At 45.6% G+C, this 26,938-nt stretch overlaps 1 protein-coding gene across 3 annotated transcripts in view; it reads left to right on the forward strand.

Annotated features, from left to right (window-relative positions):
- The first annotated feature begins 841 nt into the window (after positions 1-841).
- The window catches only part of LOC147626009 (putative carbohydrate esterase At4g34215), a 38,435-nt gene continuing 12,338 nt past the window's right edge, over positions 842-26,938 (forward strand). The window contains exons 1-2 of one of the 3 annotated variants that reach the window (XM_086817578.1): positions 915-1,181; positions 1,470-1,607. Coding sequence is in view for 1 of the 3 variants with exons in the window: in XM_086817577.1 (XP_086673703.1) it covers positions 1,483-1,535 (53 nt within the window). In the remaining 2 variants the exon portion in view is untranslated. Of the gene's footprint in view, positions 1,182-1,469; positions 1,608-26,938 lie in introns of all 3 variants that reach the window. The other 2 variants (XM_086817577.1, XM_086817579.1) reach the window with 2 other exon arrangements.

Here is a 26,938-nt window from a genome sequence, read left to right on the forward strand (position 1 = left end):
AAAATGTAGAGTTTTTATTGTGAATACTTTGTGTGGGACTTTTGGGTGTTTTTTGTAATCATAAAAAAAGCCACCCTCCTTCAAGCCTTTTGAGAGAATAATCTCATTGTCTCCACTTTGAGGAAGTTTTTATTGTGAATACTTTGAGGTATTTTTCATAATTATAAAAGAAGCCACTCCCTCAAAACCTTTCAAGAGAAGAATCTCATTATCTCCACTTTGAGGGGGTGTTTCAATAATGGACACATTGTTCTCTTCCAACTCACTTTTACTCTTCACCTAGCATGTTTTTTGTGAATAAAATAGAACACAAAAAAACAGATTTACAACATATTTGAAGCAAAACAAGAGGAAATAAAAAATAGTTTTCTCCCCCCCTCCCCCCCCCTCCCCCCTTTCTTCTTTGCCACATCCACATATCCACCAAATGTGTTTTGTGGACACACCACTACTCTAGACCAAGCTATGGAGAGCTCCAAAGAGTGATGAGGAAACGAAACTACGAGGCTACTGGCCATCCTCGACATTGGTGCCGAAAATGTTTGGACTTAGAGATAAGGGATCCACTCTACCTCTACTCCTAGTGTTGGGAGGCGAGCCATTGGTGAAGAAAGCTTCGTTGAGTGTGGGTCATCCTAGATGTCGATCCTTTCTCACTCAATCTGTCACCTCAAAGCAATTTACTCAATGGGTAGTACATCCTCCTCTCTCTCACACCTATGGTAGCTACACAAGCATAAGGATAGAGTAGAGAAACATAGAGAAACAAGAGAGAGACTAAATTGCACACAATGGGAGATTTATGAGAGAATTTAATGTATATAGAAGGCCTTCTGTATTTATAACACTCAAAAAAAGGAAGAGAAAATCCCTCTAAAATATTATATAGCCACATAAATGCCACACACAGAGATATGTTGTCAGTGAGAGACAAGGCGAAAGAGGCATTTCAGCCAGTACTACCGACAACCCTTTCTCCTGCAGCCTGATCCGTTACTTTACCGCCAGGCAAAGATTCGCTACGCCCGGTCTCCTCGGCAAATGGGTGCAAAATAACGAGGCATCAGCTCTTAGCCCGCGCTCTCTCTCTCTCTCTCTGTGGGGTTGGCGATGGGCAAATGTAGCATTTTGCTGAAAAGCATGCCAAACTAGAAGGATTCAGGTCTTCTTTCCTCTTCCAGGTAAGAGCTTTCCTTACCCTCTCATTGCTTGGTTGAGATCTGTTGTTAACTTTCTTCATTTCTGGGTATTATTGAATTTTTATTGGCCTTAGCTAGCTTGTGCTGGTTCTCCTTTTGTAGATTGTTTGGTGCACCTAGTTTGTGCTGTACCATTCACCTTTGCTTGTTTAAGATCTGTTTATCACTGTCAATACTCCAACTGTACTTGTGGAGTTTGCGTTAGTACTTAAATTGACTGTAAATTAATCATCTCACAAAACTCATCCGTTGACATTGGCATATGATTAGGCATAACTGCCACATGAAAGTCAAGGATGGATCTGCACACGAAGCACACCACTTGTTGAGTTTGGTGTAAGTGTTATGACCGGCCACCCTTGGGATTGTGTTTCTACACGGCTTGGTGCTTGTTGCTATTTCCTTAGAGTAAGTTCTCTTCCCCGAGGCATACTAGTCTGCCTGAAAAGAGTATTTCCACTCGTTCTGAACTACTCATGTGATGTTCTTTTTGAATAGGTGACTGTACTAAGAATAAACTGTGGGCCAATGTGACCTACAATGTTATTTATGAATGAGAGATTGCTAAAGGAAGGACAACAATGAAGGAAGACAGAGGAAGGGAGTCAATAAGAAGGTCCGGATAGCGGGGGGAACCACCTCTCTTGTGTGCCACAAGACCCTCTTGCATGCGTCCACCACTGGGGCGCCCGTAAAGAGGGACCGAAAAAATCAGTGGCAATGGCTGCTCTCACGGGGGGGGGGGGGGGTGGGGTGGGGTGGTGTTTGTCAGAAACAAGAGCTCCATCTTGGCTGCAAATACCATCTCTCCGCCTATGGGGGCCTGCAATCTCAAAGAAGTCCCCCGTGACTCCATCTCTGGCCTGGGTTTGGAAGGAGGCTTTGGCATGGTATCTATACTCCACCCTCCTCTCCTCGATGGATCTGATCTCCGTACGGGCGTAGCAAGCCGACTCTCTATCCACGGGCTATCGGGGGACTTTTTGGAGGCTATGCAGCTTCTGTCAAGTTAAGAATAAGAGGATGTCACGCGTGTGAGGACAAAAGGACTAAAGAACCAAATGTATGAGAGATCAGAGCAAAACAACACAGCATGAAATGGGTGAGTGAAACCGGCCTCTGATAGAAACCAGAGTGCGGTAGACTAGCAGTCACCCGTCCACTTGTAGTCTAGATATGAAAACAGAAAAGATTGGGGCTAGAGTGCCCAAATCTGAAAACAAAGCGACACCTGTTGGCCCCAAAGCTTGGCGCCCCTTGCGGTATTTCTTTATTCAATTCCAAAAATATGAAAGACTGAGTACAACAAAATCAGCCAAGAGAATACACCTGTATGTCCAATCTGACAGCCCACAATACCTCTTAGTACAGAGGATTTACATACACAGATCTGTGTATCAAAGCAACACTCTGTGCCTCCCTCTGATTAGCCAAGACCATTTAGCAGGGCAGCCATGAGCATACATCTGGCATATCTCATGCACATGATTCAACATCTCAGCACAAACATACATTCACTGTTCAATCTCTGTCTCCACCCTTTTCAATCTGCCATACCCCTCCTCTCACAAGGGGCCAGATAGCTCAAATCTGCAACAAACATAAGGCAACGGAAAGAGAGATAGATGAACAAATGCAGAGCTTACCAAAATCAGCACTGGAGGAAGTGATTGTACCAGTCTGTACTTGCACACTTGTTTCAACAACTTTGCTTCACACGTGTGGGTGTACCTGTCAGTGCCTTCCTCTCTGCATCCACTTTAGTGCTGTACCTGACTGTACAGACCTGAAAATCTGTACTGTACCAATCCGTGCTTGCCACGTGTCACTGTACTTGCATGCGCTGCCTGCAGCCAGTCTCTGTACCTGACTGTACCTGCTTAGCCAGTCAGCGTCGCCAGCACCTGCTCTGACCAGCGCCGCCTGTACCTGCTCTGACCAGCGCCGCCTGTACCTGCTCTGTCCGTACTGTACCTGCAGCAGCGCCCACAGCGCTGCCTGTACTAGTAAAGCTTGCAGCAGAGAAGATAGCCGTACTGTACTTGCAGTCGTACAGGGCTGTACGGGCTGCACACGTAGACTGTATGGTTGGTTTGCACAGAAAAACAGTAGCAAAAACAGTATTCAGCAGTCCCCACGATGCTTCTTCTCTCCTCCACGCCTAGATTTGCACGATTCTCCAAAAGCTAGAGAGAGAGTCAAGAGAGAGAGGCATGCACTCCAAAAGTGGAGTTGCCCTCTCTCCATATTAATCCTAGGGTCCCAACTTTAGTAATAATTAAAGTTCCCTAGGGGCCACTAAGGCCTAGGGGCAACCATTCATAAAACATTAAAATACTAATGTTCTAGTTCCCCCCTTCATACCTAGGGATGTCCACACATCATTATCTCTGTCCGGGCACCCCACATGTGAATCATTTGATATTTTGACTCAGCAACCACCATGCCCACACTTGTGCTGTTCCATTTTCACAGGGCCATGACATACCTCCCTCTTGAAAAATGGCAAGCGTCCTTGATTGCATTCTGGTGATGCAGCAAAATATCCAAAGTGAAATATACAATATGGCAAGATCAGCGTCCCAATCTCTCTAAGCCATGCACATGTATCAACATTCACTGCAAACCAATGGCGTAGTAATAGTCCAAGTTGTATATCACTGTGAACCATACATAACCACAAAATCCCATGTGACTAGTACACATATATCATAGAAGTCCCATAAACAGATGTACTGTTAGCCTCAGTACCTTCGGGTGAGATAAAAACTGCACCAAGCGACCTCTAGATGTCATCTGAGCCTGTCTGTATCAAGGGAGTGGAGGTGCTACCCCCTCTTGAGCATCAGGTAATGCTCCAGACCTATGCTCTGCTGAACTTGAATGAGCCACAACAAGAGTCGGCTCTAACTCAAAGGCATCGAGATAAAGCTGCAAAACCTGAGGTGAATGTGTTAAGTCACCTTCCTCCATCCACTTCGCATCCATCGGTGAATAGTTCTTGAACTTCACAAGATAGCGACGGGAAACTTTACCTCGTACCTTTCTTTCCTTATGTGCCAGTATCTGCTCTGGAATCAGAACCTCATCAAGTTTCTCAACTTCCGGTTGAGCCTCATCTGATACATCCTCAGGCACATCCCCACGGAAAGGTCTAAGGAGACTCAGGTGAAAAGCATTGTGAATCCTCCAGTGATTTGGTAGCTTCAAGCGATAGGCTACCTCACCAATCTTTTCCAATACCTGAAAAGGCCCATAATAACGCATGCTCAATTTAGGGAATAAGCGCTCTTTACCCTTCATCTTCTTGAGTCTAGCCTTTTCAAAGCGCAAAAGAACCCAATCACCCAATGCAAACTGTAAATCACGTTTGTGACGGTCTGCGGCTTTCTTTTACTTCTGCTGAGTTTTCTGGAGTGCCAACTTAACTCTTCGATAAGCTTCATCCATGTTTTCCACATATTGATCAGCCTCAAAGATCTTATCCTTAGTATGCAAAATGGGTGGTACCTTCTCCCCCCCTTCCACAATCTCAAAAGGAGCCTTGCCTGTCGAGGTATGGATAGTGTTGTTATATGCAAACTCCACCAAAGGAAGATACTTTCTCCATTGTTGCTTGTGCTCTGACACATAACACTTAAGAAGATCCAACACTGTAGAGTTAGCTTCTTTTGACTGACCATCTGTTTGTGGATGAAATGACGATGAAAAATTGAGAGTTGTATCCATGTTGTCAAACAACCCTCTCCAGAACAAACTCGTCATCCGTGGATCACGGTCACTAACGATAGACGTAGGCAAGCCATGATACTTGAAGATGTTCGCCATGAACAACTTCACCACATGATCCACTTTGATCGTCTTACGCACGGGAATGAAATGAGCTTGCTTACTGAACCTGCATATGATAGTCCAGATGCCATCATTTCCTGTTTGTGTCCGTGGAAGATCAAATATAAAATCCATGGCAATGCTCTCCCAAGGTCTATCTGGAATAGGTAAAGGCTGTAATAACCCTGGTGTCTTCTGACGGTCAAACTTTACCTTCTGACATACGATGCATTGCCTCACAAAGGCATCAACATCTCTTCTCAAGGTTGGCCAATAAAAGAAAGTCTCCACTGCTTTTACCGTGGCAATGACCTGCATACGGTGGAGCATGACTTTCAATCCTAACCTTGAGTCGCAATGGCCTGGTAACACACAGTCTGCCATGCATCAATAAAAACCCATCTCTGAGAGTATAGTGCTCATGCCGTTGACCCTCAGACATCTGATCATACAACCTTTCAAAGTCCTCATCATGGGCATACTGCTCTTTCATTTCTTCAAGCTCATGATGATAAGCAAGTGAAACTGCAGAGACCTGTGGCTTGCGTGACAAAGCATCTGCCACTACATTCTTTTTGCCTTCTACATGCACAATCTGGAAGTGAAACATAGACAAAAAGTTTGCCCAAGGCATATGCTTCTCTGAAAGCTTAGTTTGCGTGAAGAAATAAGGCAAGGTCTGATGATCTGTCTGCACAGTGAAATCAGCCCCAAGCAATTAGTGTTTCCATGTAGAAAGAGCGTGAATTACAGCCAACATCTCTTTCTCATAAACCTGTAAATGCTTCTCAGCATCTTGCAATATTCTACTCTCATAGGCTATGATATGTTCCTCTTGCAATATTCTACTCTCATAGGCTATGATATGTTCCTCTTGCATGAGAACTGCACCAATGCTACTTCCACATGCATCACACTAGACAACAAAAGCCTTTGGGAGGTCCGATAACACCAATACTGGGTCCGAAGTAAGCTTGTCTTTGAGCTTTTTGAATGCTGTAATTTCCCGATCAGCCCATCTAAACGGAGTTGCCTTCTTCGTCAAAGCATGAAGAGGCGAAGCAACTTCAGCAAAGTACCGTATGTAACGCCTGTAATAGGAACACAATCCTAAAAAGCTGCGTACATCATGCACGTTCCTCAAATCTGGCCAATTAAGAATTGCTTCCACCTTTGCTGGATCCATACGGACTCCATGCGCAGACACAATATGCCCCAAAAAATGTATCTCCTGCAAAAAGAACTCACTCTTCTTGCCATTAACAACCAGCCTATGGTTTCTGAGTTCTGCAAACACAATGGCCAAATGCCTTCTATGCTCTTCCTCAGTTTGTGAATGCACAATCATATCATCAAAGAATGTGCCCACAAACTCTCTATGAGGCTTGAAAATCCCGTCCATCATTCTGTTAAATGTGGCAGGCACATTTGTCAAACCAAAGGGCATAACCAAGAACTCATACAACCCAAACGTGGTTCGGAATGCTGTCTTATGCACATCCTCGGGTCTAATGCGTATTTGATGATACCCACTTTTCAAGTCAATGCGACTAAAGACTGTGGAGCCATGTAAGCGGTCCAAAATGTCATTGATCCTCGGTATGGGGAATCGATTCCTGATGGTATTCTTGTTCAACGCCCTGTAATCAATACACATGCGCCAAGAACCATCCTTCTTCTGCACTAAGAGCACAGGTGAGCAAAAGGGTGATGAACTAGGCTGTATCAACCCTTTATTCAAAAGCTCTTGCACCTGACTCATAATCTCTTCTTGTTGGGGTGCACTAACACGGTATGGCGGTCTATTTGGTGGAGTACTACTAGGAATTAGATCAATGGCATGATCTTCTGGCCTCTCAGGAGGAAGTTCTCTTGGCAATGACTCGGAAAAACAATCTTGGAACCCACATAAGAAATCAATCCTGTCCTTATCTAACATAGACAAATTAGACTTAGACTCATCATCTTGTGCATCCTTTACATAAATCAAGTACGCGGAAAGATGCTTTTTCATTACTGATGAAATTGCCGAAGCTGATACAATAGGAACAGATTTCCCTTTAAGTTTTACATCCAAAACATGTTCTTTCCCTCTATGAGTCAGAGTGATTTTCCTGTTGTATGTATCCACCACCGCATGTACTCTGTGGCACCATGGCATACCCAACAAAACATCACAGCCGTCAAGTGGCATGATGAAGAACTCTTCGCTGTCCACATAACCCTGCAAATGAAGCCGAAGCTTCCCAATGATAGGAGTAACGGGTTCTGCATACCTTGGACAAGCCATATTAGCCTCATGTAACGGCCCCATCTCCTCTGCGCGAATCCCCAATCGGCCAGCCAAATCTGGTGAAATGAAGTTGGCTCTAGCACCTGTGTCAAAGAAGATCAAGGCATTCTGATCTCTCACTTTGCCCCATGCCCTGCACAACTCTGTTGCTTCACCACCTGGCTGTTCCCCCACAAGATCAGGAACTAAGCCTGCAGAAGGTTTTGGTTTCTTTGACTTGGGCTCTCCTTTATTGTCAGAGTCCTTTTGGGACTTTCTTTTGGGACAATTGAATGACATATGCCCCTCTTCAGTACAGTAAAAACACTTATGAGCATCTCTCAAAGCCTCTTGCTCAAGTTCTTACTGCCTTTAAACCCAGATGATCCTCTAGTGAGTAACGCATTAGCTGTCAGCATTTTCAATCATCTGTGACATGTTCGTTACTCTTATCTTGATACAGTAATCTCGCACCTCTTTGGGGAACCCACAACAATACTTCTCTACCTGCTCAGACAAAGGCACTGCACGGTAAGAAGTCACTGGGAGTAAAGCTTCCCAAAACTTCTTGTTATAATCTTCCAAATTTTCACATTTTGAAGCATCCAACTTGTCCCATGCAGTCATAACATCCACCTCAAATGTAGATGTGAGCCATACTGAAGAGAAAACCTGTTTAAATTGTACCCAAGTAGTGGGTGCTATGCCCTGCAAAAGAAGAGTAGACCACCACTGTAAAGCATTGCCCTTGAGAAAAGTGGCAGCTTTCCTCACCTTAGAGGACTTTGTGAAATTCCCACCAGAAAAAGCAGCATCAAACTGCTGTAAAAAGGTGAGTGCTTTTAATTTATCTTTGGCTCCACTGAATGTATCAAACTTCACAGCAGCTCCCCCTTCCTTATAATCCTTCGCCTTACCCATAGGCATTAGATTATCATATGGAAGTGGTTTCGCAAGATTGCTGCCCCCAACATTCATGTACATCATTGGGTCAACATTACCCATTCCCACACCTGGCATGCCATACATTCCAGCCATGTTTCCAAACATACTATTATGCATACCTGGCTGCATGCGACCATACATATTTGCTTGCATTCCAGGTTGCATGCCCCCAAACATATTTCCTTGCATACCGGACTGCATACCTCCATACATATTCCCTTGCATACCAGGCTGAAAATTAGCTCCAAAAGGCCCTGGCATACCCATGCCTCCCTGAGGGTAACCCCCCAGTCATAGATTGAAACACCGAGCCACCACCAAAATAACCTGGATGCATATTCTGCTGAGGAATTGATGGCTGTCCAAAGAAGGAACTCTGTGAGTTTGCTCCATAAGCATGCTGCATGTTCGGAAACTGGCCAAGAGATGGTTCCTGTGGGATGGCACCACTATGACCCTGTGGAAGATTCTTAGAACGAACCTTCTTCTTCTTTTTCTCGGGCTCTGTGCGGGATCTCATAAATTCAACAAATCTCTCACTCTGTGTGAGCTGCATAAATACATCCATAACACCAGCCAAACGATCTTTAAACCGAGCATCATCATCCTCTTTACCAAGTACATCCTCTGGATGTGTTACATCCTCATAAGGCTCAGCATCTGCAGCGTGTTCTCCTGCATGAATATCTTCAGATACATCTCTCTCAGGAGAAGTCTCTTGCTCTTCCTCTTCATGATAGAAGTACTCATCCTCTGTATCAGACATGTTTGCTGAATTTTCCAGTGATGGCTTTCTTCGAGGCAACCACGAGCTCATCCCCTTCAGAAAGTTGATGATTGGTCCCGGCAACGGAACCTTGAAACCGGCCTCTGATAGAAACCAGAGTGCGGTAGACTAGCAGTCAACCGTCCACTTGTAGTCTAGATATGAAATCAGAAAAGATTGGGGCTAGAGTGCCCAAATCGGAAAACAAAGCGACACCTGTTGGCCGCAAAGCTTGGCGCCCCTTGCGGTATTTCTTTATTCACCAAAAATATGAAAGGCTGAGTACAACAAAGTCAGCCAAGAGAATACACCTGTATGTCCAATCTGACAGCCCACAATACCTCTTAGCACAGAGGATTTACACACACAGATCTGTGTATCAAAGCAACACTCTGTGCCTCCCTCTGATTAGCCAAGACCATTTAGCAGGGCAGCCATGAGCATACATCTGGCATATCTCATGCACATGATTCAACATCTCAGCACAAACATACATTCACTGTTCAATCTCTGTCTCCACCCTTTTCAATCTGCCATACCCCTCCTCTCACAAGGGGCCAGATAGCTCAAATCTGCAACAAACATAAGGCAACGGAAAGAGAGATAGATGAACAAATGCAGAGCTTACCAAAATCAGCACCGGAGGAAGTGATTGTACCAATCTGTACTTGCACACTTGTTTCAACAACTTTACTTCACACGTGTGGGTGTACCTGTCAGTGCCTTCCTCTCTGCATCCACTTCAGTGCTGTACCTGACTGTACAGACCTGAAAATCTGTACTGTACCAATCCGTGCTTGCCACATGTCACTGTACTTGCATGCGCTGCCTGCAGCCAGTCTCTGTGCCTGACTGTACCTGCTCAGCCAGTCAGCGCCGCCAGCACCTGCTCTGTCTAGCGCCGCCTGTACCTGCTCTGACCAGCGCCGCCTGCACCTGCTCTGTCCGTACACTGTACCGGCAGCATGCAGCAGAATCTGCAGCAGCACCCACAGCGCTGCCTGTACTAGTAAAGCTTGCAGCAGAGAAGACAGCCGTACTGTACTTGCAGTCGTACAGGGCTGTACGGGCTGCACACGTGGACTGTACGGCTGGTTTGCACAGAAAAACAGCAGCAAAAACAGTATTCAGCAGTCCCCACGATGCTTCTCCTCTCCTCCACGCCTAGATTTGCACGATCCTCCAAAAGCTAGAGAGAGAGTCAAGAGAGAGAGGCATGCACTCCAAAAGTGGAGTTGCCCCCTCTCCATATTAATCCTAGGGCCCCAACTTTAATAATAATTAAAGTTCCCTAGGGGCCACTAAGGCCTAGGGGCAACCATTCATAAAACATTAAAATAGTAATGTTCTAGTTCCCCCCTTCACACCTAGGGATGTCCACACATCATTATCTCTGTCCGGGCACCCCACATGTGAATCATTTGATATTTTGACTCAGCAACCACCATGCCCACACTTGTGCTGTTCCATTTTCACAGGGCCATGACAGTGAGTGAGTGATGGTGAGTGAAAATATGTACAAGAGGCCCTCTGGTGTGAGGAGACTTTGAGTAGAAGACCAGTGCAGAAGCAAAGACGATGTTGGAGCTGAAGCACGGTCTGTGATGAAGGCTCGCAAAGGCACTCCAAGAGGTGATCGGGGTCGAAGGCTCGTCGGTGGATGCAGAGGCACTCTGAGGTGGTAGTGGGTAGCGGAAGGTGAAGTGATGCAAGCTTTGGTGACGAGGGTGCTGCAATACCTGAGTGGTGGTGAGGAGCAGAGAGGGTTGCCGTCCTCCCGAGTGGTGCAGGCCCTGGTGACAAGGGCGCTCCAATACCTGAGTGGCGGTGAGGAGAAGAGAGGGTTGCCGTCCCGAGGTGAACTGCATAAGAAAAATGCAATGTGCTGTAGTAGAGAGTGGGCTGCTGTCCCAAGATATGAATTGATGATAAAATGCTGATGTGTTGTACTGTAGTAGAGAGTGGGTTGCTGTCCCAAGGTATGAGCTGACATAAAACACTGAAGTGCTCTACTGTAGCAGAGAGGGCTGCTGTCCCATGATATGAGCTGATGTAAAACGCTGAAGTGCTTTACTGTAGTAGAGAGGGTTGCTGTCCCAACTAGATGCTGTAGTAGAGAGTGGGTTGCTGTCCCAAGGGTAAGATCTGCAACAAAAGAAAATGCTGAAGTGCAGAGAGTGGGCTACTGTCCCAAAGTAAGATCCGCGACAGAAGAAAACACTGGAGCTGACCTGACAACGATGATGATATGCTGATGTAGAGGAGATGAGATGGTGTTATCTGATGTAGTCACTAGAGGTGACTGATGTGGTAAAAAATTGAATGATGAGGCTATGCTATATATATGAGGTAGGTTGTTGGTTGGCCCAATAAAGGGGCTGTCGGCCAACAACACAAGACCTAAAAAACCAAAAATAATCCAATAAATCTAGTAAAATCCCCTTTCTAGGATTTTCAAACACCCCCTCTCAGGCCAAAAAGGGGACCATGACAGAAGATGAGAGAAAATGAAGGATACCAGGGTCCCATACTGACACACTTGCATAAGGAATGTATCCCCCTCTGGGAGCGAAGTCTGATAAGATCAGAGAGGAAGATCGTGATGGCAAAGGTGTAGATTGTGAGTAGATGTAGATGGGCTGATCGTCTCCCAGTGTGAGATCTTGAACGGGGCTCTCCATCGAGTAAGAAGTCCCATTCCTTGTGTGGTCCAGATCAGAGTAAGGAGAATCAACTTTTGGTGAGGAAAATTGGTCCTCTAGGAATGCGGGTAGACAATCCATGCTTTGTGCTCTCAAGGTCTTCAATCCCTTTGCTCACGATAGCTTTGATACCATGTGAGCAAAAGGATGAAAGGACCAGATGCATGAGAGATTAGAGTAAAACAACACGGCATGAAATGGGTGAGTGAAAATATGTACAAGAGGCCCTGTGATGTGAGGAGGCTCTGAGTAGAAGACTAGTGCAGAAGCAAAGACGATGTCGGAGCTGAAGCACAGTCGATGACGAAGGCCTGCGTCGATGTGAGGCAAAGGCACCCTCGTCACCAGAGCTTGCACCACTCCTTGCATTTCTCATGGGAAGGCTTGGAGGCCACCCTAGAAAGGGCCCGGAGGACCAAGGAACTGCCCATGTGTTGTTGGTCCACCCTAAGGAGGTCTGGACAGCAAGGCGGCCAGGCCCAGTGGGCCTAAGCTGCACGTTGGCCAGCGTGTTGGCCATGGCTAGCCAATCGGCTAGGCCAAAATGGCTGCTTGCAGTAGACAGAGTAGTCCACAAGGCGGCCAGGGCTTAGCAGAATAACAAAAGCAAAGCAGCCAGCAGCCCACAATATGAAACGACTATTAAAAGAGCATTAAATGCAAATCAAACAAGTCGTGAGAAGTTATTGTGCTGGGCATCTATTTATGCATAAAAATCAATATTGATGAAAGTAACACTTTTATAATAAACAAAATTCTTTTATGCTTTATTTTATGCATAAAAATCAATATTGATGAAAGTAACACTTTTATAATAAAAAAAGATCTTTTATGCATCATTTTATGCATAAAAATCAATATTGATGAAAGTAACACTTTTATAATAAAAAAATTCTTTTATGCATCTATTTATGCATAAAAATCAATATTGATGAAAGTAACACTTTTATAATAAAAATAATTCTTTTATGCAATATTTTATGCATAAAAATCAATATTGATGAAAGTAACACTTTTATAATTAATTTTTTTTTCAATATGCATCTTTCTATGCATAGAATTTAAATCTAATAGAAATCACTCTTTTATAATAAAAAATAATAATCAATATGCATCTTTCTATGCATAGAATTTAAATCTAATGAAAATCACACTTGTATAATAATAAAAAAATCAATATTCATCTTTCTATGTATAGAATTTGAATCTAATAGAAATACCACGTTTGTAATAAAATATTTCTACTATGCATTTTTATATGCATAGAATGAAAATAATACTTTTAGAATACACAAACGATGGAGGGTTGCCAGAGACGGATGGATGAGAGAGGGACTTCGGGAAAAGAATGGAATGATGACAGTCATCCCAAGAACAGGTTGGAATCCCGTCATCAAGTTTAGTAGAGGGGGATATCATGTGTATGTTTGCCATGGACATTCTCTAGAGCTAGTCCAGAAGGGGCAACCAGAAAAAGATCAATAGAACCAAGATTTGGAGCATAAAGTGCAGAAGTGGCAAGGTGGACTAGGAGAAGGACAAGAAAAGGATGCTGTCGGCCCCTTGAAGGGGTCTATCGGCTGAACCAGAAGGGAGTCGGTTGTACCAAGGCAAGGCGGCAGCAAACGCATCATTACTTGGGATTTGTGACCAGTTGGCCAACACTCCAAGGGGGTCCAAGAGCCTATAAAGACACACATGCTCATTGATGAACTCATTCTCTCCCTTATGGAGTGAGTCCTTAGACTAGGGGTATTTTGGTGTATTCCACCTTTTTATGAAGGCAGCCTATGGCTGTAGATTGGGGGTAACTTTTTGTACCATATGAATATACTGAAATTTCAACTCTCTCTCTCTCTCTCTCTCTCGCTCTACTCTCCCTTCTGTCTGCGTTTTTGCATCAGCATGTTCTCAGTGGTGTTTATGACTGAAAGAAGACTCCCAGAGCTTCCGCATGTTACATGCACTTTGGTCCCAAGGTTGTCGTTCTCTCTCTTCGTTGTAGCTCGCAATAGCAAGGAAATGCACTTTCTTTCCAGAGCGTAATCCGACCATCCACTATGTGTGTGGGAGACTTCCGAAGGCTTCCTGAGGCTGAAAACCAACCATCCTTCGAGGGACAGAAGTCACACTGAAAGGGGGTGGTCCACCGGAGTCTAGAAACCAATCACACGAGCGATAAAGAAAATTTATTCCTTTTTTAAAGTTATTCTAGCTAAATCTTCACACTTGAAGAAGGCTCTGCTACCAATTTAACATGCAGAAGCTTCGGGGTCGAATCGGTAACTTCAATGCTCAAAATTAAGCAATCTTTCACGACGAAATTAACGCACAAAATTGAAGTAGATGTGCAGAAAATAGAGCCTGAAAACCTGGCCCGGTCTCCAAAACCACTGACTCTGAATAAAATCTATGCATCTGTTCCATCCAGTCCCCAATCCGTTCCTGCCTTGACTTTGAACAGTGTCTTGGTCTTCATTCCTGAGAAATGAGTCTGGCACTCTCACTTCACCCCTTGGAGGATAATCCTCCGTTGGGACCATTGCCCGAAAACCTATCTGGCTCACAGGACTGCCATCCCCTCTGGCTTTGTGGAATACCACCAACAAACCTCCTAGGAGCTCTTCCTGATCTTGTGTTCCTTGCCTTGGGCTTCGTATTCGTGCACTTTTCTGTACCTTGGACCTGTACACCATCATATGGGACTGGATTAGTGTTTAGCTTTGCTGAGCCTATGCTCTGATACCAATGTAACACGTGGAAGAGAGAGCTTGAGCTCTTGCAAGCACACACACACTCACAAAATCCTAATAGAGAACACACAAGGTGAGAGGCTGAAAATCTTCTTCTTCTTCACACAACACTCAACACACCATATACAAAGAAAAGAGTACACACAATGAAAGGTACTCAACCAAATACAAAATAGGGTTCTCTATAGTGTGAACCCAACTAAATGAGCTGGCGCTATAACTATGCCAGTCTCTAGGATGGCTGTCACACAGCCTGTCATCCCACTGGCTACATATCACCCATGATCTCACCAACCATGCCAGTGGTGTAAGTGTGGGGCCTATTCCCTAGGCGGGTCATCAGTGTCCACCGCCTCACTAGATGAGCTTGATATCTCAACACGCCTTGCCTTGGTATAGCTGACTCCCTACTGGTTCAGTCGACAGACCCCTTCAAGCAGCCGATAACATCCTTTTCTTGTCCTTCTCCTAGTCCACCTTGCCACTTCTACACTTTATGCTCCAAATCCTGGTTCTATTGATCTTTTGATCTGTAAACGCAGCCTGTAGGGGACTGAACTGCAGGCGGCTGGTTCACATGTAGAAAACGCAAGTGTATATGCTGATTTGGGGTTGTAAAGGTACTGTATGGCTGGGCTTATGGCTGTTGGAACTGCTGAACTGCATGCGTTGGAGAACCAAGGTTGGCTGAAGCAAACTCAAGCACTCTAAGGGCTGGATGAGACTAGTCTAGTGTTGAAGGCAAGGGAACTCCTAGGGCTGAGGAGGACAGCTCTTAGCACACCGAAGACTGAATGAGAAACTAAGTCCTATGCAAGCCTATTTATACTAACTAGAGGCTGGTCAAGTTGGCTGGTCATTTATTTAATAAAGTTTATATTTATAAATGACAATAAATGCTAAATAAATACTAGAAAATATGAAAAACATACCAGATAAATCCTAGTAAATTCCCTAAGGCTTTTGGGATGTTCTAAATGATGCATAGGCATATGAATGCATATTATGCAGGATGCAGAGTGCTTTTTGATGCAAACCCTAAGGCTTCTACTGACTCTACATGCATGAATGATTCTCTCCAAGTGGGTTAAGGGACTTGATTGACTGACTGACCCGCTAAGGCTGAGGAATGACATATGTAGCTCGTGTCTGACTTATCTTGGACTGAGGATGTACAATGGGGTCACGACGTACGACAATTATCATCCTATTGGGTTCTAATAATGTACAACTGTTGCACTGCTGATGACGAGCCATCTTGTCACCATGCACTGAGTGCAGAGTGCATGTGACATTCCCTTCTGCTTGGCTTGGCGGCAGGTTTATGGCTTCCAATCGCCAACAACTGGGGGTACTCTTGAAAGAACTCCTCGTCTAGCCATACGGCTTCGTGGGTGCCTCGATCTCGGAATTTCGTATAGAACTGATGTATCCGTCGACTGGAACCATGCTTCCATCTCGATGAAGAAGGATCTCCTCAGGCTCAATAACTTCTGCTTCGTCTACCACGTCTGGCTGCTGTTCATCTGTAACATCAAACACTTCTGGACCAACACATGGTTTTAGCCAAGAAACATGGAAAACATCATGCATTGTCCAACTGGTAGGCAACTTTAACTTCATGGAGACATCACTTAACTTCTTAACTATTGAAAAAGGGCCAAAACTACGGAATGAAAGCTTGGGACAACGTTTGCCCTCTTGTTTCAATCTCTGTTTCATGATACGCAAATAGACCCAATCCCCTTCCTTGAAGTGGATATCTCGTCTAGACTTATTTGCATGTCTGCTATATGCTTCTTGAGCTTTGGTCAAGTGGTCCTTGACTGACTCAATGATCTCGGAAAATTCTTCTGTGGTTTTATTAGCCTCTAAAGATGGAGACACCATTCTCGTCAAAAGAGAAGAAAAACGACGACCAAAGGCTGCTTCATATGGAGTCCGTTCGACACTGGATGAATGAGTGTCGTTCAAGATAGCTTGGACCAATGGAAGATAATGTTCCCATTTGGACTGCTGGTCATGACAGTATGACTTGAGAACATCAAAGGCCAATTGGTTATAAATTTATGTTTGACCATCTGTTTACGGATGGAATGCACTAGTAGACAACTGCAACTTAGTTCCGAAGTTTTCAAATAATGCCCTCCAGAAATACGAGGTAAACTTGGAATCTCTATCTGATGTTATGGTGCTAGGCAAACCACAAATTGGATACGAATGCTTGAGAAACAGACGGGCTATGTCCTCGGCTGTGGCCGTATGCTTGCATGGGATGAGCATGCAGAATTTACTAAAGCGATCCACAATGGTAAAACACTGGGTGTTACGGGATTCGGTGGATGCTGGTAGAGACCCTACAAAGTCCATAGATATGTCGATGAAAGGTCCGTCGGGGATGGGCAAAGGTTGAAGTAAACCCGCCTTCTTTGTATGGGGAACCTTGACTTTTTGACAAATCTTACAGGCTTGTACATGTGCATAGACATCACGCCTCATCTTTGACCAATAAAAGGACCGTTCTAATTTCTCGAGGGTACTGTTGATACCCCTATGTCCTCCAACTAAGGAGTCATGGGCATCGTGGATAAGAGCGGAACGCTTTTCTCGAGTAACACAGAGACGGTTCTTGTAGAACAACCAACCGTTCTGTACTGAATAGTGGCCAGGCTCAGAATTGAGGGCCAAATTGTACTGAGTACCAAACTCAGGGGAGTCGACATATTGGTCTTTCATACTATCTAAGTCCTTCCCCGTGATTTCGAGAATGGTAGATTTGTGGACTGCCTCGATGCTAGACTTTCGACTAAGAGCATCTGCTACTGGGTTATGCTTACCAGGGATGTATTCAATCATACCTCCAAACTGTTGGAAGATTTGACTCCACCTGGCCTGGTGATCACTCCACTGGGCACTTGGCATAGTTTGAAGCCACTTAAGTGCTTGGTGGTCTGTTTTCACTGTGAAAGCCTGTCCATAAAGAAAAAGCTTCCAATGTTTGAGCGCTGTGATCACACCCAAAAGCTCTTTGTCATATACTGAATAATTCTTTTCGGCGACATCCAACTTTCTACTGTAATATGCCACGGGTCGATTGTCCTGCTGGAGGACTGCATCTATGGCTACATTGTTGGCATCGGTGATGACCTCGAAAGGTTCATCCCATGATGCTAACTTTAATACAGGTGCTTCTAAGGCAGCTTTCTGGAGTGCACGGAATGCATCAAGCGCCTTGCCTGTAACTGAGACTTTCTGCTTGCGAGTCTTCACCCCCTTGAGCAAGTTGGTAAGAGGTGCTGCAAGGTTGGAAAACTGATGGACATGGGTACTAATGGCCTGACAAAGACCTACGAATGAACGGATTTCTTGGGCGGTCTTAGGAATGTCCCAATCTAAGATCTCCTGAACCTTTGATGGATCTAGTCTAATCCCATCGGAACCGATGATGTAGCCCAAATACTGAACTTTCTTAACACCAAAGACAAACTTTTTGGCGTTTATGTAGAGCTGATTATCTTGCAAAAGTTGCAAGACTTTCTCCACATCTTTCTCATGCTGCTCCGCAGTGGCTGAGAAGACTAGTATGTCATCAAGGAATATGAAAACACACTTTCCAATGTGGACTGCGAAAATCCTAGACATCATCTTATTGAACGTTGCGGGTGCATTTGTAAGCCCAAAAGGCATGACTACGAACTCGTAGTGACCACGCTCTGTCCGAAAAGTTGTTTTTGGAATGTCAGCTTTAAAAATGCGGACCTGATGGTAACCACTCTTGAGGTCGATCTTCGTGAAAAACTTAGCAAAAATGTATACTATCCTTGGCATAGGAAACTTATTCTTGATAGTGAGTTTGTTTAATGCCCTGTAGTCTACACAAAGGCGTGAAGACTTGTCCTTCTTTTGGACAAATAGGATAGGTGCAGCAAATGGGGAGGAAGAAGGCCGAATGAATCCGGCTCGGAGAAGCTCAGATAACTGCTTTTCTAACTCGCCCCCTAAAGTCTTGGAAAGACGATAGGGAAACCTGCTAGGAGGATCTGATCCAGGGACCAAATCAATGTGATGGTCCTCAGGGCAAGAGGGTGGGAGACTGGGCGGGAGATCGTCCCTAAGCATAATGTCCTGGTGTCTGGATAGGTCTGCTAACTGAGGGACTGAAGATGTAACGGATGCTACTAATGAGGGAGGGGTTGTTTGAGCACGAACATAAAGGAGTGCTCCTTTTTCTCCCTTGCGGATAGCTCGTCAGGCCTGGAGATGCGAATCCCCACGAATCATGACAGGCTCAGGAAAACCTTTACAAATAGTAAAAGTCTTCTGCTCCCAATCGAGAATAGGCTCATACTGACGGAACCACTGAATTCCTAATGTGCAGCTCAATTTATTAGCCAACTGGGGAGAAATGGCGTCTTCAGAACTACCCATATCGAAAAGGAATACAAACTGTCGGCCCTGGACAGAGCCATAAGCTTGGATGAGGCTCTTCGAGTAGCATCGCTCTCACCCTCCTGCTTAGCATCAAATACCACGGATGGCATAGGATGCATGGAAGGTAAAAGTTGAATTGCATTTGAGGTAGTAGGCAGGGCTGGAGGAGCTAGGGAGGTTGTGGCAACTGTGGCAGAAGGAGCTTTGGTGGCTTGTGCTGCTTGCCATTTGTGGCAATCCTTCTTACCATGCCCTATAATATGACAGAAAAAACATCTATTTTTTGACTGGTACTTCCTTTCCTCCTCTGGAGGAAGATAACCTCGAGTAATGCCTGCTTTAGCCTTTTCATCAGGGGTTTTCTTAGGTTCTTTATCTTTCTTACCCCTTGAACTGGAGCTATTACTGCTGTCCTTCTTAGCATCTTTAGAAGACGCGTTACCTTTCCCTGTCTGTGCAGCTGATTGCTGCTGCTGGGGTTTGGTACTGGACTGAGATGACTGCTTGGGCTTGTCCCCGTTAAGCTTCATTTCTTCATTTTGAGCGAGAGTCAGAGCCCGGTCATATTACTTGGTTCAAAGTTACGAAGTGTGAACCGAATGTTAGAGTCCAATCCACAAATGAATTGCTCCATCTTAGCCTGCTCAGATAACCCTAACTGCTGTGCTAAAGTAATAACCTTACTGGAAAACTGAAGAACTGGGGATCCATTCTGTCTGAGTCCATAGAACTCGTCTTTCAGACCGGTCATGTACTAGGACGGGAGAAATCTGGTCTTGAGGTCATGGAGAAAGATGTCCCAGTCAAAGGCTGTGACACATGTGGCCTGGTCTGTATGAATACTAGACCAATGCTGCCACCAAGTGACTGCCTCACCAGTGAGATGGGGAGCCGCTAAGTGGACTTTGTCTTGAGGGTCTGTGATCCTAGCTAAAGGAAAATGAGCATTAAACTGATGAATAAATTGATTAACTGATGAATGATCACACTTACCATCATACTTATTGAAGTTTGGTTGATTGCGAATGATGGTGGTTGATGCTGCTGCGGACTGCTGGCTGGTGACACCTATGACTGGGGAGACTGAGGAGAGCTGCTGATACCTCAAGTGTATGGCCTCCTTTTCCCGTTGGTGCTCGAGTAACATACGTTCTCGATCAAGCTCACGTTGGTGTTCCCGAGCGGTGAGTTCAGCTGGACGCCGGTCTTCGTCGATCGTGCGTTGGGCTTTCTCATAATCCCGTCTTTCTGCTTTTTCTCTTTTCCTTCGGGCCTCATCCTCTCTCCTTTGTTGTTCCATTTGAAAGAAGAGGGAGATGTAGTCAGGTGCTGCTGGAGGTGTAGAAGGACGTGTTGCTGATGCCTCCAAGAGTTGGAGACGCTCCATGAGCAGCTGGTTCTGAGCTCTAAGAAGAGCTATGGTGTCTGCTGTAGGCGGAAGAACATGGTCTCTTTTGGGGGAGACGTCTTCCGGCTGATGAGTACTCTCTTTTGTAGACATGATGCTGAAGTCGGTGGTCGTGCCGGAACGCAATCTAACCATCCAAGGATGCCCCCACGCTAGGATACGGTGTGTGTGGATAATCTGAATCTGATACCAATGTGTTATGTAGCGGAAGTCTTTGTATTGGAAGATCCTGTCACACAAATGCTGACGCCGTCTTCTGTATCCTGAGTTTCGTGAGTTTAGCAATCCACTTTAATGCTTGAAACTTTAAAGAGATATGAGAGAGAGAGATGAGAACTGTACACCAGATTGGGTCCCGAGTCCCCTATCCCGATAACGAGATAGTATTTGCTTTATTTCTTTAGAGAGAATGACTGTGGACTGTAGATAAGCCAAACGCAAGATCTCGGAGGATCGGAAGCTTGGCTGAACTGTACACGGCTGTAAAAACACCTCGATGAACTGATCTCGAGCCTGTGCACTCTTCCCAAGGGCATGAGGAAGGGCTGCACACCTGAGGCTGAGACAAGAAGGCGGTGGACTGTTCTAAGCGATGTTAGAATGCTGTAAATGCTTATGAATGCTTGGTTACCTTTAGGAGAGGGTTGGTGTATGCTTGGATGATGTATTGAAGGCTGAATACTGATGTAAACTGCTGTGGGACTGAAACGCATGGAAGGACTGCTGGAAATCTGCAAATGCAGGGATGTAGAGCTGTTTTCTGGCGTGGGACTGATGCTGGACTGAAACGCAAGCTGCAGGGGCTGCTGCTGGACAGAAACGCAGACTTGAAGGGGCTGAAGATCTGTAAACGCAGCCTGTAGGGAACTGAACTGCAGGCGGCTGGTTCACATGCAGAAAACGCAAGTGTATATGCTGATTTGGGGCTGTAAAGGTACTGTATGGCTGCGCTTATGGCTGTAGGAACTGCTGAACTGCATGCGTTGGAGAACCAAGGTTGGCTGAAGCAAACTCAAGCACTCCAAGGATTGGATGAGACTAGTCTAGTGCTGAAGGCAAGGGAACTCCTAGGGCTGAGGAGGAAAGCTCTTAGCACACTGAAGACTGAATGAGAAACTAAGCCCTATGCAAGCCTATTTATACTAACTAGAGGCTGGTCAAGTTGGCTGGTCATTTATTTAATAAAGTTTATATTTATAAATGACAATAAATGCTAAATAAATACTAGAAAATATGGAAAAAATACCAGATAAATCCTAGTAAATTCCCTAAGGCTTTTGGGATGTTCTAAATGATGCATAGGCATATGAATGCATATTATGCAGGATGCAGAGTGCTTTTTGATGCAAACCCTAAGGCTTCTACTGACTCTACATGCATGAACGATTCTCTCCAAGTGGGTTAAGGGACTTGACTGACTGACTGACCCGCTAAGGCTGAGGAATGACATACGTAGCTCGTGCCCGACTTATCTTGGACTGAGGATGTACAATGGGGTCACGACGTACGACAATTATCATCCTACTGGGTTCTAATAATGTACAACTGTTGCACTGTTGATGATGAGCCATCAATTGGAAGAGTAGAAGGCGTAGATCTTGGCCTTGGAAGAGTGCACCCGTTCTCCAGCTCCTCATTTTTCGTCTCCTTCTCCCTCTCCTTCCATTTCCGAGATTCCACATCCTCTACAAAATGACCCTTTTGAAGGGTCATGACCGCAACCGAGTTCTTTGCTCGAGGTGCAGATGTGTGCATTAGAGATTTGACAGATGGAAGACCGTGCAACAGTAGCCCATGCTGCTGCACAAGATGACGCGACGTGTGGATTACGAAAGATACCTTGCGGCTTTGGACTCAAGAATGACAATAGCGGTCTCCTCCAGTCATTTTTCCAAGAAAATAAACTTGAGTAAGTATAATGGTAAACTCAACCCCACAACTTTGTATTGCTGCAATTAGAAAAAGTGATACTGACAGAGTGATCTTGGCTAGTTGGCAGTTGGAAGGTGAGACCATTCTTTGGTGGACCAAGTGGGCTCATGCACACACCAGATTAGGTACGACAGCTTATGTTTGGGACGAGTTTGTCCTCGATCTTAAGCGGCGGTTTCTACCGCCCCATTACCTTGAGCGACTTGAAGGCGAGTTGAGGGGAGCACGTCAAAACTCGCAACCAATCCTTTAGTTTGCCAATAAAATTTCAAACTTATGTTTGTAGTTGGGCTTATCTGACAAGGACAAGAAAGGGCAATTTCTTTATGGCCTTGACACGCAAATCTAGTGGGAGGTGCATATGTTTAGGCCAACCACCTTTGAAGATGCACTCTCGCTTGCGTATAGTGTTGAAATGAAGCACAATGGCAGAAAGCCCAAGACTTTCCAGCTTGCTACTCCCAAGGCTAACACCTCGGGGGAAAAAGGCCAGAACCAGACGGGGTCTTCCCTAGGATAGAGCACGGGAGCCTCTGGCTCCAAGAACTCGACCAATGCGCCCAAGCTTACTTCAGACCAGAAAGCTCAGGCAAGCAAGACATGTGGTAAATTGAGTGTTGAGGAGATAGCTCAATACAAGGAGGAGGATAGGTGCTTCTTTTGTCATACAAAAGGACACACTTCTAGGGAGTGCCCTAAGAAGACTACCACTCCACAGACAACCACCCTAGTCTCCACGGCTTTAGTGGTGAGCCCATCTCCCACACAAACCCCAGCGGCTGTCCCTAGTTCTTCGGATCCCAATGCTTCGGTTGGTGCAATCGTTAGCCGCGGAAACTCGAAGATAAGCAGAAGGGCACCCATGACCAGGAGTATGAACGCAATGAATTGCTCGAGACCTTTGGCTACATAGGTGGCCAGAGGTGTTGTCTTACTTGACAGCGGCAACATGAAGAATGTGGTCACGGAACAGGCCGCTTGGCGAGCCTGTTTCGTCTTGACTTCGGTGGACAAGAAAGTGGAGGGATTTAGCACAGGCATGACGACGAGTATCAAGTTTGAAACTCAGAGTTCTAAGTTAGTCATTCAGGGCGTAGAGTTTGTGCGTGATTTTATGGTTGGTTCTCTTGTAGAAGCAAATATAATTTTGGACATTTAGTGGTTTCACAAGTTCCAGCCAGATATCAAGTGGGACAAGCACACGTTCGTGATTAATCGGAATGTGTCTAAAGTCCCAGTGACCATAAAGTGTGAGCCAGGAATCTCGAACTTTCCTCTCGTAAGCCATTTACAGGCTACAAGAGAAATCAGGAAAGGTGCACAATGTTCGATGATTTACATCCAGACTGCCTAGACGGTGGCCAGGGCTTCAGAGAAGTACCAGGTTCTCCATGACAAGTTTCAGAAGATTTTCTTCGGGATAATCTCCCTCCCCAGCTCTCCTTGTCTAGACCGGAGGATCATAGAATAGACCTCCTACCAAGCTTGGATCCCCCAAGCAAGTTTCCATACCGCCTTTCCAAGGCAATGAAAGTGGAGTTGGACCGCCAACTCCAAGAATTGTTGCAATCTGGCTTCATACGTCATAGTTACCAGGGGACGGGGACGGGGACGGGGACGGGGACGGCTAAAGGTAGGGAACGGGGATGGGGGGTGGGGACGGCACTCAAAATTGTTAATTTTAGAGGAGTAAAGAATCAAGATTAATCAATCAATAACAACAAGCTTTCTAACTCCAAAAGTTATGAATCATGATACACATTACATTTAAAATTAAATTACGCTACAAGGTGCAAGAGTCAAGAGTCAAGACTTGCAAAGTCGGAAAAGAAAGACTTTAAAGTTGATAACATTAAATAGATATACTCAAAAGATGTTGGGGCCTAGGCGATACAAAATATAAGTCACTCGCTCTCATACTCTGCGTTCCCAATAAGAGAGGTGCTAGCCTCATGATCATGAGTGCGTGAAGTGTGGATGGGGGTTGTGTCATCCGATGAAGGCTCATGATGAGAACCATCTGTCCCACCCTCCTCTGCAATAGTTGTAGTTGCCTCCTCTTGTTCCATCTCCCACTGTGTAAAAGTATCGGCATTGCATCTTGCACTCTTGCCAAGCATGCGCAAGTTTGCGCTAATGAAGACAAGATCATTAGCTCTTTCCACCCCAAGACGATTTCTTTTCTTTGATGAAATGTGACTGTAGGAGGACCATAATTGCTCTAGGCAAGAAGAGCTAACGGACTAGCTCAAGATCCGGATCGCTAACTGTTGTAGCTCTGGTCCATCTTATCCGAAGTCCTCCCACCATAATGCTGCACCAACCTTGAATTTGTCCTGCTGCGCATCTGCACATTCATATGAGCCTTGAAATGCCCTGTAATTAGAGAGCTGGTCTCTTATTTTGCCCTGATTTCTGCATCCGGCGTGAGGCGATCCAAGATGAGTCTCTAACCGTTGCTCACCTCTTTATCACCATCCTGTCCTTTTCCTTGAAATTCTGGGTCCACCATAAAAGCAGCTGCATGTAAAGGAGAGGAATATGAGCTCCATCTCGCCACACAAAGCGAGTGGATCTCCTCATATCTATCTACGTCTGGCTCAAGCTTCTCAAGACTCTCTATCATCCGGTCCATGGCTTCATATACTTTGCGGATGCATGGCTTCATAGCATCAACAATCCTGTGCAAGTGGACAATGGGATGCACCATGGCGTCAGTGCGCTTGAGGTCCTCCCAAAAATCAGCATCGTCGACCTTTTTCTTGCGTGAAATCCCTACCTGTGTACGTGCAAAAGATGAGGAGCAAAACTCATCACTGATGAATAGTTGCCGCACGGCACCTTGACAATCCTTCAAGCGATGCAACATAAGAAAGTTGTATGCAAAGCGAGTGTCCGAGTACTTGGAGAAGGATCTTTGTGTGTGTGATTGTTGATGAGGTCACAATTGCACATGCATCATCAATCACCGATTCAATCCATGACAATTTCCCAATATCTTTTAAAAGATTATTGAGACAATGTGCCATGCAAAAAGAGACGGTGATTTGAGGATACATACTCTCAAGAATAGCTCCCGTTGCCCTATTTGTCGCCTCACCATCCGTGACGAAACCGATCACACATTCGGGGCCGATAATCTCGACAGCACTACTCCACTCAGCAGCAAGTACATCCGCACTCTTCCCCGTCCCTGAAGCATCATGTGAGGAGACAAAGTACATCCCCCCCCGTGAGTATGTCACAAGGCCATGGATAGACCTTTTCCGCGTGTCACTCCATCCGTCTGCAATCAAAGAGACTCCATTGCGAGCCCATTGTCTCTTTGTGTTTGCCGCCGCTTGCTCAACAAGGCGTTTCTCCTTGTCAAGCATAGTGGTCCGCAAGGTTTTGGAGGATGGAGGTGTGTAGTGAGGACCGTACTCGCCAATCTTCTTCACCATCGTTTTGAAGTAGTCGGATCTATTTATCATTTCAAAAAAAAAGAGGGTAAGTAATTAGAATGGCAAAATGGTGACCCGTGAATCGTGACTCGTGAGACATGATGATGAAATCATGTGAGTGAAATACGTACCGTGCCACATGAAAAGCAATGTGGTCATGAAAAAAGAAGCGGGCCACCGTGGCATCAACCTCCTCCTCCTTTTTGGGATCCCAACTCCCCTCAAGAGTACTTTGCCGACGAGAGAGAGAGAGGGTGGACTAGGTTGCGGCATTGAGAAGGCGGCTTGTGTGAAGCCTGGAGTAGTGCCACGAGGAGGACGTGATGGAGGGGTAGATGAAGATGCACCACCACCCGATGTAGAACCTGATGTTTGGGTTGGAGCGACATAAGTGTTGGGATCCACTCCACGCACCCTTTGGCTTGCACTCAAAGCTTGATGGGCGGCAAGCTTTGCAAGAAGCTCCTTTCTTATCTCCGGTGTGACCCGCTCACAAAATTTCACCTCATGACCGGGCTCATGCAACAAATGGGCCCTCACCCTATTGGCCCCACCTACACGCTTATATGGGCAAAGCTTGCATGTCCATGGACGTGCACCCCCCGCATGAGTAGGAGGCTCGAAGTTGACTCTCACCATGACCACCCATCCGTTCTACTCCTACCGCCCGCACGAGAAGAGGATGCCATGAATAGTTAGTAACTTAGTAGTAGTCTAGTAGAAGAGGGTGGAGAGAGCTTAGAGGGTAGAGTAGGAGAAGAAGACTGAAGTAGAGGGAAGATTGAAGTAGTCTAGTAGGAGAGGGTGGAGAGAAAGGTGGTGGAGTAGGAGAGGGAGATAGTGGAGAGGAAAGCTTGAGTAGGAGAGGGAGATGGTGGAGAGGAACTCAAGTCTTGGAAGGCTTGAGTAGAAGAGGAGTAGCTTGCAGTCCATTATATAGAATATGGTAGCTGGCTCTCTCTCTCTCTCTCTCTCTCTCTCTCTCAAACTCTCAAATGGCGAGCCGCCAACGGCTAGTAGCCGTTATCTGAAAAAAAAAACGGCTGGAATTGTAGCCGTTGCAGACGTCCCCCCGTCCTTGACTGACAACGTCCCCCCGTCCCCTAGGGCGGGGACGCCCGTCCCCTGGTCACGTCTCGTCCGTTCCGTCCCCCAGGCCGTCCCACCGCCGTTACGCAAATGTCGTTGTTCGGGACGGCGTTCCCACGTCCCACGTGGACGTCCCGCCGTCCCCCTGTCACTATGTCATACGTCCC

Source organism: Cibotium barometz, chromosome 23 (genome assembly GCF_041138505.1).
Source record: "Cibotium barometz isolate CiBa-2024 chromosome 23, ASM4113850v1, whole genome shotgun sequence".
In the NCBI taxonomy this organism is placed as follows: Eukaryota; Viridiplantae; Streptophyta; class Polypodiopsida; order Cyatheales; family Cibotiaceae; genus Cibotium; species Cibotium barometz.